This window comes from Solanum stenotomum, chromosome 2 (genome assembly GCF_019186545.1).
Source record: "Solanum stenotomum isolate F172 chromosome 2, ASM1918654v1, whole genome shotgun sequence".
Taxonomy (NCBI): domain Eukaryota; kingdom Viridiplantae; phylum Streptophyta; class Magnoliopsida; order Solanales; family Solanaceae; genus Solanum; species Solanum stenotomum.
The window spans coordinates 53,930,793-53,950,667 of record NC_064283.1 but is presented as its reverse complement, the minus strand read 5'-3'; the positions used below and the strand labels follow the sequence as shown (position 1 = coordinate 53,950,667).

The 19,875-nt window shown below is 31.5% G+C and overlaps 1 protein-coding gene and 1 long non-coding RNA gene across 2 annotated transcripts in view; one reads left to right on the top strand and one right to left on the bottom strand.

Annotated features, from left to right (window-relative positions):
- The window catches only part of LOC125854741 (uncharacterized), a 199,390-nt gene that overhangs the window by 7,199 nt on the left and 172,316 nt on the right, over window positions 1-19,875 (bottom strand). The gene's annotated exons all lie outside the window — the stretch shown is intronic.
- On the top strand, window positions 12,557-14,887 carry LOC125854735 (probable L-gulonolactone oxidase 6). The gene is made up of 4 exons (XM_049534316.1): window positions 12,557-13,273; window positions 13,509-13,764; window positions 13,862-13,963; window positions 14,035-14,887. The coding sequence occupies exons 1-4, from the start codon at window positions 12,599-12,601 to the stop codon at window positions 14,772-14,774; spliced, it is 1,773 nt and encodes a 590-aa protein (XP_049390273.1). The 5' UTR covers window positions 12,557-12,598; the 3' UTR covers window positions 14,775-14,887.

Below are 19,875 nucleotides of genomic sequence, written 5' to 3'. Positions count from 1 at the left end.
CTCATTTGCTAATTTTCTTTTTTGTTCTTTTTCTTTTTGTTTCATTTCATACATTTCTTTTAACATTGCCAGCTCTTTTTCTAGTTCTATTATTTTAGTATTTTTTACTTCTTCTAATTGTTGTACTTCCTTTTTTGCTTGTTGTTTTAGTTTTTCAATTTCCGTTTTTCTATCTATTTCTTCATTTTCTTTTATTATTCTTATCATAGCAGTTAAACTATCTTCTAGTTTTACCGTTTCTTTTTTAAACATTAAACTTATATTGTCATTTATTTTTTTGTATCTTCTTCCTAGATTAGAAAATATTATCTTTATTTTTAATCCATCATAGTTTTCATATATTTTTTCGTCTATGGCATATTCTTCCTTATTCATTTATAGATTGTGTTGAAGTTTATATTCTAAACTTTCTATCTGTATCTGTAGATATAAAATAGTTTTCCTTTTTGCTACTATAGATTTTTTACAAGTTCCTGCGAATATATTATTGTTAAGTCTACTTTGCCTATGTGCTAATTCTTGTCTTTTTGGTATAATTATTTCATTAAGTTTTTGTCTGTATTTGTTATTCTCATTATTCATTGTATTTTTAAATATTGAATATATTTATATTCTATTTTAGATATATTATCTATTAATTGATCTAATTTGTCGTTATCAGTTTTTGTGATATTGAGTTGTTTATATTCCGGATATAATTTGTTTAATTTTCTTCTTATTTTTCTTAATTTTCTACTAGTACGTTTCTTCTTATATTTCTTTTCATCCCAAGCTCTGATATCATTTTTCGGTGCGGAATTCATTTTACTGGTAGATGATAAGTTCATGATATACTAAGATATTTTTGGTAGTGTGGTAGGTGAGACATATTTGGTAGGTGTACCATTTTCGGTAGGTGAAGAATCCATTTTAAAGATTTTATTATAATATTCTTTTGTTAAGTGTTTTAATCTTGATATCTCTTTAATATTATTTATGATATATTCTAGATATAACATATCTTGGGTTCTTAGGTACATATATAAATTATTTTCCATTAATTGTTCTAATCGTTTTATATTTTCCATAGCTTCAGTCCAATATTGTAAATATTCGTAGTTCATTTTATCTGAATTTATTTCTAAATCATACCATTCTACTCTTTCGAGGTCTAAATCACGTAGGTCTATTTCATACCATTGTTGGTTTAATATATTTTCTGATTCGTTATCATTAAATGTTTTTTCCCATATGATTCTTCTTAATTCAATTATCTCTATACCTTTAAGTATATATTTTTTCACTAAGAACTTTGTTTTTCCAAGTATGTAAGGTTATCATAGTGATGGACTGAGTTTGTCCTTATGCCCTACATATATCTATAAAATGGTTTTATTCACGAGTCATTTTGTCAGTACATAGAGCACACAAAAAATGTGGTTTATAATTATAGATACTTGATATTGATATATTGTGCCCAATTATTATGTCTTTCAAACATGCATTCATTTACGTACTCTTTATGTTATAATTTTCGCTCATTGAAATTCAATTATATTATTTACTTTACTTCAAAATAAACGATACTTAAGTAAAAATCACATTGAAAATTTGGATTTAAACGAAGTAAAATCCATTTAAAGTAGTTAAAAATTCGAAAAGAGAAACTTCTTTCATTTAAAAAAATCAATAAAATTGCCTCGGTGAAACAAAAGAAACTTAATTAGTTGGTAATTTGACTTCATTATTTTAAAACAAGGCTAGCTAGATTTCGTATTCTTCTCAATTGTGTATCATTATATTTGTTCACCTTTTTTTTGTTTTTCGTTCAGTATTTCATATCTGCTTTGGAATTCAATTAATAGAAATTTATAATGAGAACTTTTTTATATTCAATGCTTAAATCCGAAACATACTTATCTTTCCACATACATTTAATCATACTTTTTGTTTACTACTGGTCCCTTAACCTTCTTATTGTTCCAAAGAATGTATAACCCATTTTCACGTTTCGTTTTTATTTGTTGGGGTAGGATGGGGGGACTAATTGACAATTGCAATTCACCCTACATACCACACATTAATTAAATCTATGGTCCCAAAGATTTTAAAGTCTTAAATAGATATACAATGCGATTGTTTTAGGAATTCACGTGAATCCATATTTTAAGGATAGATCTTATCCAAATAATTTACACTTCACCAATAAGAAAGCACAAATAAAAGAAAAAAAAAATACAAGCAAGGGATATTAAAAAAAAAACTATTGTCCCTTATAAAATTTTCTTATTCATGAGTCATTTTGTCAGTATATAGGACACACAAAAAATGTGATTTATAATTATATTATTCCTAGTTATTATCTCTTTCAACCATCCATGCATTTAGGTACTCATTATGTTATGATTTTCGCTCATTGAGATTCAATTGTATTATTTTCTTCACTCTAAAATAAACACCATTTAAGTAAAAATGACGTTTTGTAGTTTACTACTCTTGGCATGTTGCCTTTTCTTAATGTTCAAAAATTATTATATAATGCAATTCTTCTCATGTCAATATAATGAAAAAAACATTCTTTAAAATCTGAATTGAAGTTTGTGTAATTTGAATCTTGAATAGCTAAAATATCATTTGAAACAGATAGTGTATTTGATGTCTTACACGACTATATGAGTATATATATTTATATATGAAAATTGTAACGGTTCAGTTCACTATTGATATTATTCTCTTTTGGCTTATGTTGCACGACTTTAAAACACATCTTTAATTGTTAAGAATTGCTTACTTATAAGTTATATACCCAACATCTTTCCTATGTATTTATCGATGTGAAACCTGTTGTCTTAAGCTTAGTGTCACAAAATGGACAAATATATTATTTTATCTAATGACGGATTGTCATACGAAATATGTACTATGAACTATTTGATGAAAAATTAATAATAATTTCATAGCTGAATTTTGAATTTTTATAATGATGGATGGAAGGAAACATATAAAACAAAAAAATAAATGATACCAAAAGTAAAAACCCTATGGTCCCCTTATGTAATGTTCTTTCAATTATGAGTCATTTTTTCATATATAGAACACATAAAAATGTGTTATAATTTTAAGTACTTTAGATATTGATATATTTCTCTAAATTATTGTGCCTTTCAATTTATTAAGTTGCGTGTGAATCCAATATTTCTATTAACCATACATTTACTCTTTAGATATGTTTGATATTTTATAAGTAATTGACAAAATTTTTCTTTATCTTTTTGTAGTATTATAAGAAATTAATAATAGGTATTTGGGTAAAAGAAAAATATTTCTATATATACAAGTACTAAAATAGAGCAACCCTCAAACTTAATGGTGTAACGACCCTAAAGGTCATTTATGGAAATTTTCATAAAATGACCGTTTTACCCCTCTCGATAGTTGCCCCGAGTCCTAATTGTTGTATTTTCGAAGTTGGTTTGAAGGAAAATTGATGAAAAGTTGAGTTTTTGGAAAGTTGAGTTTTTAAGAGTTAAAGTTTGGTTAAAAGTGCTATTTCGAGTCATTTGGAGTTTCGAGACTCGAATCGGATTTCCGTCGATTCCAGCAGCTTTAGAATGTCGAAACGGGTCTATGAGAATTTACGGAGTCAAATTTGGAGTTAAAACGAAGATTTGAGGTCCTAAGTTGCAAAAATTGTGAAATTTTGATCAAGTGTTGACTTTGGTCAACAAACGAGGTTCTGGTGCTCGAAATGGAATTCCGAGGGCACCGTTGGATTCAGGGGTGATTCTAATTCTAGAATGAGTCTTGGTTGAATTTTTAGAGGCCCCGAGTGCGTTTCGAGTTTTTGAGTCTAAAGTTAGTTTCTTGACGCCTTATCGGATACCGGGTCAAGGAGACCTCAAATTCAAATTTTGACAATTTCATTGAGTCCGAAATGTCATTTTCAAGCTAGTAGCATATTTGGTTTGTGTTCGGGAAGTGTCAAATGAGTTTTGGGTGAGCTTTTAAGCTTCTTGGATGCTTTGACACTATTTCAGCAAATTGTGGCAACTAAAGGGTTTCATTATTAGTTTTAAAGGTTGAAAAATTATTCCGAAATTTCTGAAATTTTGAGCATGAATTATAGGACTTATCGGCAAATTTTGGGTGCATTTTCGCTAACCCGAGATTGGACTATTATCGCAAATAAGAAATAATTGTTTATCGAGTAGAAATAATATTTGACTGGGCAACGAGCATGAAATTGAGCTCCGATTGAACGAGAAGGTCCGTATCATTATTTAAGACATTTACTAAAAAATAATCGGGTCATTTCACTATCGTATGAGGAAATTACGGCCTTTTTAGTGAAAGATTAACTGCTGTTTTTCTGGTGCATAACAGCCATGTACTGTTATAAAAATCTCAGACTGTGTTCATTTGGTATTTTGAGCATATCGGGAGTTCTAGAGATCGGAATGGAGTGATTCTTACAGGTTTCTTCTTGAATTAATATTAGGGTTAGTATTCAATCTTCAATTCAATATTTTCTCATAATTTCTTTATCTGGTTTTTTTTCCTATCCGTAAATCTCTTGGGAAAAATTGAGGTTTTATCGATTTGGACTCCCTTTTTGATGAAAAAGGTATATTTACGATCCTTATGTTATGGGTAAACTGATTTTAACATAAAATTATTGATTCATCGATTATTTTCATCATATTAACCACGTACAATTTGGACTTTCCCGGTAAAGTTAAAGTTTGATAAATTGAGAATTTCAAGGTCGATCTTAACTCCGTTTTTGATGAAATTTCATATTTGAACTTATCTAAGCATGGGTAAGATGTTTTTCAAGAGATATTTCATTTTCGAGTCGGGGTTTCGGATCCGAATATTTTAGGCTTCTTCAAGAACGTGGATTTTCCTTCAAATTGAGTTTGTGAATTGATTTCAACTCCGTTTTCAAATTGGTTTTCACCATTAGCTTCCAAATACTTTAAGGATCATTTTACATCAAAAATTTCCAGATTTGGGTATCGTTTTCCGGTATGAGACTTTTGGACCGTTTTGCCCTTTTTCCCTAAATTTCTTGATTTTGGTGTCATTGGACTCGAATTGTGATTGTGAATAATTGTTTGAATAGATTATCGTGATCCGGATTATACTCGGAAAGGAAAGGCTCAAGTCAAGTAACTTTTGGAGTTCGTTTTAAGGCAAGTGGCTTCCAAACTTTGTAAAACTCTTAGACTACGCATGACTACTTTCCTAATTGTGTTGGGGAGTAATGGGGATTGAGGATGGGTTTTATTTGTTGATTGAAATTGTTGTAAATGAAAGATGGGGAATAAAACGAGCTAAATGTGTTATATGTGACTTGAATTTGTTGAATAAGTCATGTGATAACTGATATTGAGGGGATAGAAGAGCATGAGTAGGCTATGATTGATACAAACATTGATGTTGAGACAGATGATGTGTAATACTATGATGTGGTCGTGATATGGTTGTGATTGAGACAGGTGATGTGTAATACTATGATGTGGTCGTGATATGGTTGTGATTGAGACAGATGATGTGTAATACTATGATGGATCGTGATATAATTGTGATTGATGACATGTGCATATTCATTATTCATCCCATGTGTGAACTATCTGTTGCATGAGTTCTGAGACACTGATATGAGGATGGATGGATATGAGACATATTTGAGACTAGCTCCGGCTAGAGATATATGAGATGGACTAGCTCCGGCTAGCATTTGGATGCCGATGGGATCTGGTTCCGGCGGTGATACATGGTCCATGTGTGGCCCACATGGGTTCTGATTTGAGTATTCAGCGCGGACTGATTACGTCAACAGATGTGTATCGTAGGACAGACATACATCACGACTACATGACATTATTATTGCATTTTGCATCGCATTTGCCTTATCATTGTCTGTGATGTGTGGATTGTATCGGTTTACCCTTCTTATGTGGAATTTGATCTACTTGCTCTTATTTGTTGATCTGAGGTTGATGAGGATATACTGTTGGTTCTGGCTGTTGAATATGATCTGTTTAGTATAGGTTGGTTGGTTTGCTGCTAGATTGAAGTTTCGGTGGTTCGGTTGGGATTGAAAGGAGTTGTTTGTAGCTGCTAGTTTTGCTTAGTTTAGAGTTACTTGCGAGTACCTGTGGATTTCGGTACTCACCCTTGCTTTTATACAATTATGTAGGTTGACAGCTCTCTCTCAGATTCGGTTTAGTAGCTTCTTTAGCAGATTGAGCTTCGGGACATACTCGAGAGGTGGCGGTTCATTCCAGACGTGCCCTTGAGTTATCTTTACTTTCAGTTTTGTTCTATTCGAGAACTATACTCTGAAACTTGTATATTTTTATTCGAATTCTGTATTTAGAGGTTTGTACATGTGACAACTAAATTCTGGATAGTGTTGAGTCTTAATTAAAGTCTTCCGCTTATTTATTATCTTTTATTCTCGTATTTCTACTTCTCTATCGTTGTGGTTGGGTTAGGCTGACGTGTCCAGTGGGAAATGGACACGTGCCATCATATCTGGATTTGGGGTGTGACAAAAGGTCACCAATTTACTAGTATTTAAATTTTATGAATTATATTTGGGAGTTTTTGGTATCGATTGAAAGTGAACCTCTTTTGTAAACTGTGTTAGATAATGAAAAAGGATCAAACATATCTCTATTTTATATAGAATAATTTTATTCTTCATTTGAAAAGTTTTTGACTCATAACTCTATCGTTAGTCAAATGATCTAGATATGCAATTATTGCCTAACGACCACCAATTCCCTTTAAGAAATTTTATTCTACTTTTCGAAAAAACAGAACCTAATCAACTACTACTTAATTCCTCTCTTTATTTTTATTCGTCCATCTCTTTATTTTTATTTGTCAATCCGTATTCGTTGATACATCTATGAATTAGAAGTGTTTGTTGAATTTTATTCTTGACTATTTTAAAATACCAATATTACAAATTGTACACATTTTCGTATTTGTTGATACATGTTGTATTTCAAATAATAAATATAGTCAATGGCAGATGTAACATCCCAAAAATTTCTAAGCTAAGGCCTGAATCATTCATTATTTACATGTAAGTTCGTATCAGATAATTCTTAAATTGCTCATACGTGTAAAGGTCAATTCTTTTGTGTCAAAATGAATTTGGATATGAATTAAGGTGACAAGAAATCCTTAGCACAAAGTTGAGTTTCAAGCTTCCTTGTCGATTCAGCTTCGACATAAGATTCTACTTAGGTCAACTTCAAATGATCATATCTCTCAACACAAAATGAGTTAGGTGACCCATGACCTATAATATTGAAGGCCTATGAGTTCTATTTCCAATGTCACCAAATTTGCCTCATTTCGAGTTCAAAGTAAAGAGTTATGGCATTTTACTAGAGACTATCACATCAGTGTTTCCTGAAGTCAATTCCTTCGAGTTACTTCTATGGGTCGTAGAAATTTCGAAGACTCGTGTTGTCAACTCGTTGAAAACTTCAGATAAGTCACATTTTGGGGTCCAATTCGTATGGATCCATCTACGGGCCGTAGGAACTTCTACAGGTCGTAGATTAGACCTGTAGGATGAAATTTTGAGCCATAAAATTCAATATCAGTTCCACAGATGATATCTATGGTCCGTAAATAAACCGCGAACCGTAGATGGACCCGTAGAAGGTTTTCGCCAACTTTCAAGAGGGATATTTAAGTCTTTTATCACCTCATATAAGTCTAAATTACAATGATTTTACACCTACTAAAGGGTTTAAACAGTGTTAGTCTATTTTTTTACGTTCATTAACGCTTCCAAGTCTTAGAGACAGGATCCAAGAGGAGAAGGCTAGGGTTTTCAAGCGTTCATCCAACTGTTTTGCCAAGAACTTATCTCTTCCAAGTATCTAAGGTTACCATAGTGATGGACTAAGTATGTCCTCATGCCCTACATCTATCTATAAAATGTTTTTATTCACAAGTCATTTTGTCAGTACATAAAGCACACAAAAAATGTGGTTTATATTTATAGGTACTTGATATTCATATATTGTTCATAATTATTATGTCTTTCAACCATGCATACGTATACTTTATGTCATAATTTTCGCTCATTGAGATTCAATTATATTATTTACTTCACTCAAAAATAAACGATACTTAAGTAAAAATCACATTGAAACTTTGGATTTAAATGAAGTAGAATCCATTTAATGTAGTACAAAATTCTGAAAGAAAACTTCTTTCAATTAAAATAATCAATAAAATTGGCGCGGTGAAACAAAAGAAACTTAATTAGTTTATTGGTAATTGACTTCTTTATTTTAAAACAAGGCTAGCAAGATTTCATATTCTTTTCTATCGTGTATCGTTATTTTAGTTCACCTTTTTTTTTGTTTTTCGTTTGGTATTTGATATCTGCTTTGGAGTTCAACTAATAGAAATTTATACTGAGAAGTTTTTTATATTCAATACTCAAATCCGAAACCTCAAATTAAAGATGAATACATACTTATCTTTCCACATACCTATAAACATATTTTTTGTTTACTATTGGTCCCTCAACCCTCTTATTTGTTCCAAAGAAAGTATAACACATTGTCACGTTTAGATTTTATTTGTTGGGGTGTAATGGGGGGACTAATTTGACAATTGCAATTCAAACCCTACCTACCACGCATTTATTAAATCGATGGTCCCAAAGATTTTAAAGTCTTAAATAGATATACAATGCAATTGTTTTATGAATTCATGTTATTCCAATATTTTAAAGATAGATCTTATCCAAATAATATACACTTCACCAATAAAAAAGAACAAATAAAAGAAACAAAATAAATAAAAAGAAAGGGATATTGAAAAAAAACTATGGCCCCCTTTAAAATGTTTTTTATTCATGAGTCATTTTGCCGGTATATATAACATACAAAAAATGTGATTTATAATTATATTGTTCCTAGTTATTATGTCTTTCAACCATTCATGCATTAGGTACTCTTTATGTTATGAGTTTTGCTCATTGAGATTCAATTGTATTATTTTCTTCACTCTAAAATAAACGACATTTAAGTAAAAATGACGTTTTGTAGTTTACTACTCTTGGCATGTGACCTTTTCTTAATGTTCAAAAAATATTGTATAATGCAATTCTTCTCATGTCAATATAATGAAAAAAATATTTTTTAAAATCTAAATTGAAGTTTGTATAATTTGAATCTTGAATAGCTAAAATATCATATGAGACAGAGAGCGTATTTGATGTCCTACACGACTACATGAGTATATATATTTATATATGAAATTCTTAATGGTCCATCTCACTAGTGATATTATTCGTTTTTGGCTTATGCCCGCACACCTTTAAAACACATCTTTAATTGGTAAGAACTGCTTACTTATAAGTTATATACCCAATATCTCTCCTATGTTTTTATCGATGTGGGACCTTTTGTCTTAAACTTAGTGTCACAAAAATGGTATATATATGTGTGTGTATATATATATATATATTATTTTATCAACTGACGGATTATCATACAAAATATTTACTGTGAACTATTTGATGAAAAAGTAATAATAATTTCATAGCTGAACTTTAGAATTTTTATAGTGATGGATGGAAGGAAACATAAAAAACAAAAAAATAAATTATACCAAAAGTAAAAAACACGGTCCCCTAATGTAATGTTCTTATATTTATAAGTAATTTTTTCATATATAGAACACATAAAAATGTGTAATAATTTTAAGTACTTTTGATGTCAATATATTGCTCTTAATTATTGTGCCTTTTAATTTATTAAGTTGGGTGTGAATCCAATATTTCTATCAACCATGCATTTATTCTTTAGATATGTCTGATATTTTTATAAGTAATTGACAAAATTATTTTTTTATTTTTTGTATTATTATAAGTTATTAATATGAGGAATTTGGGTAAAAAAAAACATTTTTTATATATACAAGGACTAAAATAGAGCAACCCTCAAACTTAATGGTCACTAATTGGGTAAAAAAATATATACTAGTATTTAAATTTTATGAATTATATTTGGGAGTTTGTGGTATCGATTGAAACTGAACCCGTTTTGTAAACTGTGTTACATAATGGAAAATGATCAAATATTTCTCTATTTTATATAGAATAATTTTATCCTTCATTTGAAAAGTTTTCGACTCATAACTCTATCTTTAGTCAAATGATCCAAATATGCAATTATTGCCTAACGACCACAAATTCCCTTTAGGAAATTTTATTCTACTTTTCGAAAAAACACAACCTAATCAACTACTATTTAATTCCTTCTTTTTTTTTTATCTGTCCATCTCTTTATTTTTATTTGTCCATCCATATTCGTCGATACATCTACGAATTAGAAATATTTGTTGAATTTTATTCTCGACTGTTTTAAAATATCAGTCTTACAAATTGTACACTTTTTGTATTTGTTGATACATGTTGTATTTTATACTGTCGGGGGCAAATGTAACATCCCGAAAATTTCTAAGCTAAGGTGAATCATTCTTTATGTACATGTAAGGTCGTATCGAATGATTCTTAAATTGCTCATATGTGTAAAAGGTCAATTCTTTTGTGTCGGAATGAATTTGGATATCAATTAAGGTGACAAGAACTCCCTAGCTCAAGGTTGAGTCTCATGCTTCCTTACCGATTCAATTTCGACATAAAATTCTACTTAGGTCAACTTCAAATGATCATATATCTCAGAACAAAATGAGTTAGGTGACCTATGACCTATAATATTGAAGGCCTATGAGTTCTATTTCCAATGTCACCAAATTTGCCTCATTTCGAGTTCAAAGTAAAGAGTTATGGCATTTTACTAGAGACTATCACATCAGTGTTTCCTGAAGTCAATTCCTTCGAGTTACTTCTATGGGTCGTAGAAATTTCGAAGACTCGTGTTGTCAACTCGTTGAAAACTTCAGATAAGTCACATTTTGGGGTCCAATTCGTATGGATCCATCTACGGGCCGTAGGAACTTCTACAGGTCGTAGATTAGACCTGTAGGATGAAATTTTGAGCCATAAAATTCAATATCAGTTCCACAGATGATATCTATGGTCCGTAAATAAACCGCGAACCGTAGATGGACCCGTAGAAGGTTTTCGCCAACTTTCAAGAGGGATATTTAAGTCTTTTATCACCTCATATAAGTCTAAATTACAATGATTTTACACCTACTAAAGGGTTTAAACAGTGTTAGTCAATTATTTTACATTCATTAACGCTTCCAAGTCTTAGAGCAAGGATCCAAGAGGAGAAATCTAGGGTTTTCAAGCATTCTTCTAACTGTTTCGCCAAGAACTTTGTTCCTCCAAGTATGTAAGGTTATCATAGTGATGGACTGAGTTTGTCCTCATTCCCTACATCTATGTTTGACCCAAATAAAATTAAAGAAAATATGTTATGTCTAATGTCTTTACACCTATATTTATATGATACCTGTTTAGTATAATATGGTCCTATCATCTAGTTATTATATCTCTTCGCTTCAACTTTAACAGCAACATGAATTAAAAAAACAAAGAGAAGTAGTGTGAACATCTTAAATTCAACATGAATTATTTAGTTTCGTCTTCGAACTATTGACAGCCTTAAGAACACCCATTTATTTGACTAATTGAACTTAAATACACTCCTGATCTTGTCATATGGTGAAATACACCCCTAAATTCTAGTCAAGTTTATGGATGATTTCAACACTTCACTCGACATTTTATTAAGAGCCCCACGCTTCTACAAAAATTTGAGACCATTTGTTATGTCATATGACAGATCGGGGGTGTATTTAAGTTCAATTAGTCAAATAGATAGGGATATTTTTAAGGGTGTCAATAGTTAAAAAATTAAAGTAATAATTCACGCAAAATTTAAGGATAGTTTTCCATTATTCTATTAGAAACAAAATGATGGAATGGCATGTCACTATTGATTGCAATACAAATTTTAAATACAAAATGGTGAAAGTCTTCTTTTATTTTGACATGGCACAACATTCATCTATTAAGAGATTGGGGTGAAAAAAAGAGTTTTGTTTTGCCTTAATTTCTTTTTACCTACAAGAGCTACAATAATATTGCTAGTACAATAACCAACACATAAAAGTTTAATCCCTCAAAAGGTGAAACAACCTCTATTACGTACAAACCTTCTATCTTAATATGAGTCTTCTACTCTTCTATCTAAGGTTATATTCTCGATAACGTAAAGTTATGTAATGTCTAATCACCTCTCTCTAATACCTTTTTGATCTACCTCTACCTCGATCTCCTCATATCTTTTATAATCAACCTCTCTCACCTCCTCACTTTGATGTCTACACGTATAATTAATTAGTGTCAGTTATATTTCTCACATAACTTATACTAATTATGTGAATTGTTTTTTTATTCTTACAAGTTAGTGGATTCAAATTTTGTGTTTTCAAAAGCATAATAATTGAATCTACTAGTTTGTAANCCCCCCCCCCCCCCCCCCACACACACACACAATTTTTTTTTAAAAAAACTTATATAAGTAGGTGTTAGTTGCGTAGACACATCCTTCATGTTCTTCTATAATTATTTCATCAATTCTCTGTAGTAGCCATGAGTGACACAAAAATCATAAAACTAAGTTTGATTTTCTTTATGATCTACTTAGTGAATTCTAGCCCACCTGAAGATCCCATAAAATGTTCATACGACACCAATTTTAATTGCACCATTACAAACACTTATGGTGCCTTCCCAGATCGAACCATTTGCAAGGCAGCTCAAGCTGTTTTTCCAACCACAGAAGAAGAAGTCATTTCTATAGTAGCAAATGCAACAAGGGAAAAGCGAAAAATGAAAATCACAACTCGATTTTCTAGTAGCATACCCAAATTGGTATGTCTAGACAATGGTGATCAAGACGGGTTACTTATAAGTACAAAATTCCTAAATAAAATCATAAGAATCGATCAAGAAAACATGATGATCACCGTTGAAAGTGGGGTGACATTGAGACAACTAATTAGTGAGGCAGGTAAAGCAGGTTTGGTCCTGCCTTACACGCCTTACTGGTGGGGTTTAACGATTGGTGGCTTAATTGGGACCGGAGCTCATGGAAGTTCTCTCTGGGGTTTGGGAAGTTCTGTACATGATTATATTGTACAACTTCGAATTGTTACACCAGCCGATGCGGCAAATAATTATGCTAAAGTCCGTATATTGGAAAATGGTAGCCCCGACTTGAATGCTGTTAGAGTGTCACTAGGTGTTCTTGGAGTTGTTTCACAGGTATCTACTTTTTTATAATTATATTATCGGATCGTTTGGTAAGATGTATTAGATTTTCACTAATACATGCATATATTAGTTATGATATTATTAATCATATTCATATCATATATGACGTATAATTAATACATGATATATAAATCATGTTTAGTTCTCTTTTCAATGTGAAAAAATCAAACACAGATTTTGAATGACAAATCCAATCCTTATGTATGTGTGTATGTGATAAATTTAGGTGACACTAAAACTAGAACGAGTGTTCAAACGTTCAATTACCTTTTCTGAAAGGGATGACTCAAACTTAGGGGAAGATGCAGCTACTTTTGGGAGACAACATGAATTTGCTGATTTTACGTGGTATCCCAGTCAACACAAGGTTATTTATAGGATCGATGATCGAGTTAGTATCGACACTCCTGGCAATGCCCTTAATGACTTCCTTGGATTTCGCCCTACAGATCAATACTTGATCGCCTCTCTCAGAACCCTGGGTAACAATTAATTACTCATAGTAAATTGCTTCAAATTTACTTTCTTTCAACTTAATGGTAACATTTTTGACTTTACTCTACTTTCTTTGTTCACTAGAGGAGATATTAGAATCAACAAATAATGCTGATGGAAAATGCCTTGATGCAACAATAACCACTGGCATATTGAAGTCTCTTTCTTATGGGTGGACAAACAATGGTTAGTTAATTATTTCATCATGCGACGTACAAGCAACATATATAGTTAATAATTCGATTGCATTCTCTTAGGTACTGGCTATCCAATGGTTGGGTTTCACGACCGAGTCCAAGCATCAGGAACATGCCTAGACAGTCATGAAGGTGCAACATGCCCTTGGGACCATAGAGTTAAAGGTCTATTTTTTCACCAAACAACATTTACCATTAGTTTATCAAAAGTCAAAGGTTTCATTGAAGATGTCCAAAGGCTAGTTGCTTTAGAGCCTAAGGCACTATGTGTCCTTGACTTATACAATGGAATCCTCATGAGGTATGTTACAACTTCAAATGCTTACTTGGCTAAACAAGAAGATTCTTTGGATTTTGACATCACATATTATAGAAGCAAGGACCCAATGTCCCCTAGACTCTTTGAAGACTTCCTTGAAGAAATTGAACAACTAGCATTTTTCAAATATGGTGCATTGCCACATTGGGGTAAAAATAGGAATGTAGCATTTATTGGGGCAATCAACAAGTACAAAAATGTTGATAAATTCTTGCAAGTGAAACAAAGTTATGACCATTTAGGTTTATTCTCAAGTGAGTGGACTGATCAAGTTTTAGGCTTAAAAGATGGGTTGAGCATAGTCAAAGAAGGGTGTGCTCTAGAAGGACTATGCATTTGCTCTAAAGATATTCATTGTGCTCCAAACAAGGGTTACTTTTGTCGACCCGGAAGAATTTACAAAGATGCCAGAGTGTGTACTAATTCATCGTTAAGCACTATCGATATCCAAACAAGGAAAACAATAAGCACATCAATGTAACACTTTGTTTTGATTCTTGTTAAAAAATTGTTTCATAATATATCGTATTGTATTGTATTATGTTGTATTGTATCGTATTGTATTGTATTGTATCTTACTATATTGTTTTAATGAATAAAGTGTTTGGTTTGATTGTATCGTTCTCCGTTGTTACATAATATCACACATCCATAATTTGAATGATAAACCTATAAGAAAATTCGGGTACGAGGTAGAACTACTATGAAAAGGTAGGATAATAGATGAAATTTAAATAATAAATAAAGACAAAATGAGAAGAAATTGTTAAGGTGACAACACAATCACACCAAATCGGTTGTTACATAAAATGGGTCGTTTCGTCGTTACCTAACGATGGATTTAAAAGATACGATACTGTCACGCCCCGAAGCTACCCCTAGGACGCGGACACGGGACCTAGGATCACGAGTGACCCCAAGCTAACCCTGCTGGCATATCATAAGCATACTCAATAAACTGAATTAGGAAAGTACTGTGCGGAAGCTAAATCATAAGATAAACTGAAATGATGGGGAATACCCATAAGCTAACTGAATATATAAAAACTGAGAGTTTAACAACAATTGAAAGGTCAAACTCTAATACTAAAACTGAATCTAACTATGTCTGAAATAAGCCTCTAACTGACTAGAAGTGTTGGGACATGCCCAAGCTAAATCTAGCAAAACTGAAACTAAAGACTGAAAGGAAAGGAAATAATCATGTCAATCGTCCTCGAAGAATGAGGACTCCACTGTAAGAAAAATGTCAATTACATGGGGATTTTCCAAGGAATTATATACGAAAATTCGAAGAAAACTAAGTTTTCTACGGATTTTCCTACGAAAAAGAATCCGATGGTAAAACCTTCGCAGGTAATTATTTCGTGCGGATTTCAAAATCAGCAAATAATTTACCTAGGGATTTAAATTTTGCAGGTAAACTACTTGGGAATTTTCTTGCAAATAATATTACAAATATCCCAATAATTTTTGATAAAAAATAACAAAAAAATGAATTTTCTTAATTTCCTATAAACAATATTAACTATTATCTTCTATTATTTATTTTGTTCATTAAACCCTAATCACATATTGACTTATTTCTGGGTTAATCTAGTATTTAACTGCACTGCCCACCATTATATTACAACACAGGTTAATTAATCGATGCACACCAATTATATTACACGACTTAGTTACAAGTAAATTAATCCCCACCCACTGCCCAACGCCTACCCTCTGCATATTTCAAATTGCATTACATCATTGTTCTTAGTCAAAGTATTATAAATGCAAAACTATTGGCGTCTTCCATCGATGTGGTACAAGAAGTACCATTAACACCACCAATTTTTGATGTCTTCCTCCGATTTGATTAATTTTTAAAGCTAAATTTATTTAAATAAATGAGGTATTTAAAATATAATTTAGAAATTCATGATTACACAAAAAATATTATAAATTCATGTCATATAAATATGGTTACAAAATATATCCTAAAATGTTGGCTAGCATTTATGTAATTTGACTCTTAAAAAATGAAACATAATCACTATTTATATATTTAAAATAAATCACTACCACCCAACATATCATGAAAATTTTAAACTTACACTTTCTGTGAGATAACATTCATATCTAAGCATATTAAACACAAACAAAAATTAAATTATACATACAAAATCTTATAAATAAATAATGAAAAATATAAATAAATTTTAAGTTTAAAGTGCAAAAAAGTTATTAGCAATAATTGATAGTATAGCTTATAAGATATTTGTGACATTTATTATTTTAATTTATCTTTTAATAATTATATTTTAACATACTCAATTATATTTACAAATAATATTATTTAATAACTTACCATAGAAAAATTATATCATTTTAAATGTTTGAAAAAAGATATATCAATTGAATATACAAGTAAAAAAAATAATCATGAGGGGTAATCAAACTTCACATTAATAATGTAAATAACCGAATTTTTCTCCCCTTAAAAATAATGTTTGACTTATTTAATAATACACAATTTAATGTAAAATAGTATTGAAACAAAATTAATTATATTTATGATAGTTATTTTTCTATTGGATGAAACCTAAAGTTAGAGTAAATATTTAACAATAAAATTCATTCTAATGTCATTATCATTTTTTCTATTATTATAATTTTCAATTTTGTTAAATATTTTTAAGAAAATATTTAAGTAAAAATAATCCTTAAATTCCAAGAAAAAACTTTGAGTAAAATTATATCAAAAAAATTTGAAGTATGCATATTTCCAAGTAAATTCCTTCAAAAATCACCAACCAAATTCACAACTAGGGGTGTTCACGGTTTGGTTTGGATCGGTTATTGGTCAAAATCAAAACCAAATCAACTTAATTGGTTTTAAAATTATCAAAACCAAACCAAACCAAATATAATATTCATTTATCGGTTTGGTTGTTTTCGGTTTCGGTTTGGTTTGGTTCGGTTATTCGGTTATTAACCATACATAAAAATAAAAGAAACAATTCATTCAAAACGTGAAAAAAGTAACAACAATCCATTCAAATAAAAAAATAGTTAGAATGACTGGCATTACAGAACTTTCGATCATTGAATTTACTGAATAAAACTTCAAAATACACTATTTTGGCATAGAAGGAAGAGACAATGACATTTTCAGTCCCACAAAGAATTTTCATAGACACTCATATACATGAAACCAATAAAAAAAATGTTCTCACCTTGAACATTTTTTCTTTCAAAAGTAAATTATAAATAAATTTTGATGAAACATATATAAAATCTTTAAAATTGTTTATGAATCTAATATATTATGTATGTATATATAATAAAATTTATGTATATAACTTGTTGGTTCGGTTCGGTTATTTCTTCGATTTTTTTCGAACTAAACCATAACCAAACCAAATACTATCGGTTCTTAACAATCTAAAACCAAACCAAACCAAAACCCAAATTAAATCGGTTCATTTAATCGGTTTGGTTTGGTTTTCGGTTTGGATCTGTTTTTATCCAAACCATGAACACCCCTATTCACAACAATAAAATCCCCAAGTAAATTCTTCACTAGGAAAATTTCCAAGTAAATTCTCAAGAAATAAATCCCCAACAAAATTTGTAGAACATGAATCCACATGTAATATCACATATAAAATTATTTCTAGATAAATTTTCAAGTAACTATTTCTAGCTAAATTTGAAAGTAATTTTATGTAACGACCCGAACCGTCGTTAATTAGGAGGGACAAAAATCTGGGCCATTGTCCCGCCAGAGCGAGCTAGATGTCGCCATGGTGGGGTAAGTTGGCGCCAAATCAGGATAAGCGAGACAAAACATAAATTTCGAGAAATCCTATTTTCTCCATTTTCCTAAAATACCTAATTAAGTCGTAAAACACCCTAGAAACCTCAGAAAAGCTACTCTAAGCTTGGGAAGGAATGAGAAGGAGATTTCTAGCGTAAAGATGGAGAGATCTTGCGGATTCTTGGCCAAATTCACCATCACGAAGCCCGGAGAACTCAAATCGAAGTCAAAACTTTGTGCATCTGCCTGGCGCCCAGGTAGGCTAGATTTTATGAACTGAGTATTTATAAATTTGTGCTAAGTACGTAATATATGGAAATCAATGGTAGGGTTGTGTGTAGACCTTCGTGCACCAAGTAAATTCCATGAGTAATCCCTAGAAATCAAAGTACGTGGGTGTATGCCTTGAAAAGAGGAGATAGATGAATTGTTAGGGACTCTAGAATTGTTATCATGGATACAATTGGTTCAAGAATAAGACTAAGAAATCATGAATGGAACTAGATTTATGAATGCATGCTAGATCATAAATTGGAGTGATTGAATTGAGGATTTATGATGAATTGTGACTAAACCCTAGAAGGAAGTACTTAGATGATGAACTAGGGCTAAGTATGGTCAAATTGATGTTTGTATATGAATGTTGCATTGTTGATCACACTTGTTGTAATTGAGATGGGTAAAATATGATTGCCATGAAATCATGACTTAAATGTATGATCTTGAAGATATACTTGTGATTGTGATTGTGATGTGTTGAATGGATCGGTTGCCATGTTCTGGCATAACTATGGGATCAGTTGTCACGTTCCGGCATAACTAACTTGGATCGGTTGCCACGTTCCAGCATAATTAATTGTTTGGGTTTGGGTTCCATGAGAGGACCAATGATGTGATATAAAATGTGAGATTGTCCGATTGTTCGTAAATATTGATGATATCGTATTACGTTGTATTGACTTGCTTATGTTGTACTTAGTGGGCACTTGTATGATGGTTTATATTTGATTGTTCGTTGTAATGAGCAAACGTATTAGGTATAGTGGAAGGGTAAAATGTTCAAGAGGCGAGTAATAGATAGTAAGGGTTGTTCGTGTGTTGTAATGGCAAAGAGTAGATGTAGCGTGAGTTATGAAATATGCTTAGGTGGATTTCACCTTGGGGGAAAGAGATTGGGTTTAGTGTTAAGGGAGCGTGATGTAATGTATTATGTGACTATGGTTGGGTAATGTGACGAGGAGTAGGGGAATGACGTGAACGGTTAGTGGAAATGTTGGTGGTTGTATTTGGGGGAATTCTCTATGTGGTAGAATGGTTAGGCTATGATCAAGTATCTGGTAGGTAGGTTGATTGAGAAGGGTGACAGTAGGCAGAATACTAGTATATATTGGAGGTATTTCAAGAGAGGGTAGAGGTGGAGAAGCGAGTGGTTTATTTCATGATCTTACTAGTTGTTTTCTTATGTTATGTGGTGGGCGTCGGGTTGATCGATGATGCCTACCAGTACGCGTGTTTGTACTGATACTACTCTTGCTATGTCTTTTGACATAGTCTGGATGCAGGATTGGTGACGTTTCCAGCAGCTTCTATTCTTCCTTCCGCATGGTGGAAGTTGTGTCTTTTAAGTATCATGTCCAGTTGTACTCCTAGTAGCTCTTGTACCTGTTTAGACTAGATCCTTGGGAGTGTTAATTACTTCACAAGTCTTAACTCAAAATTATTTAAAAGGTTTTTAATAAAGAATTTTGTTAGTATGCTATTCCATTTATTTAATTTTTCA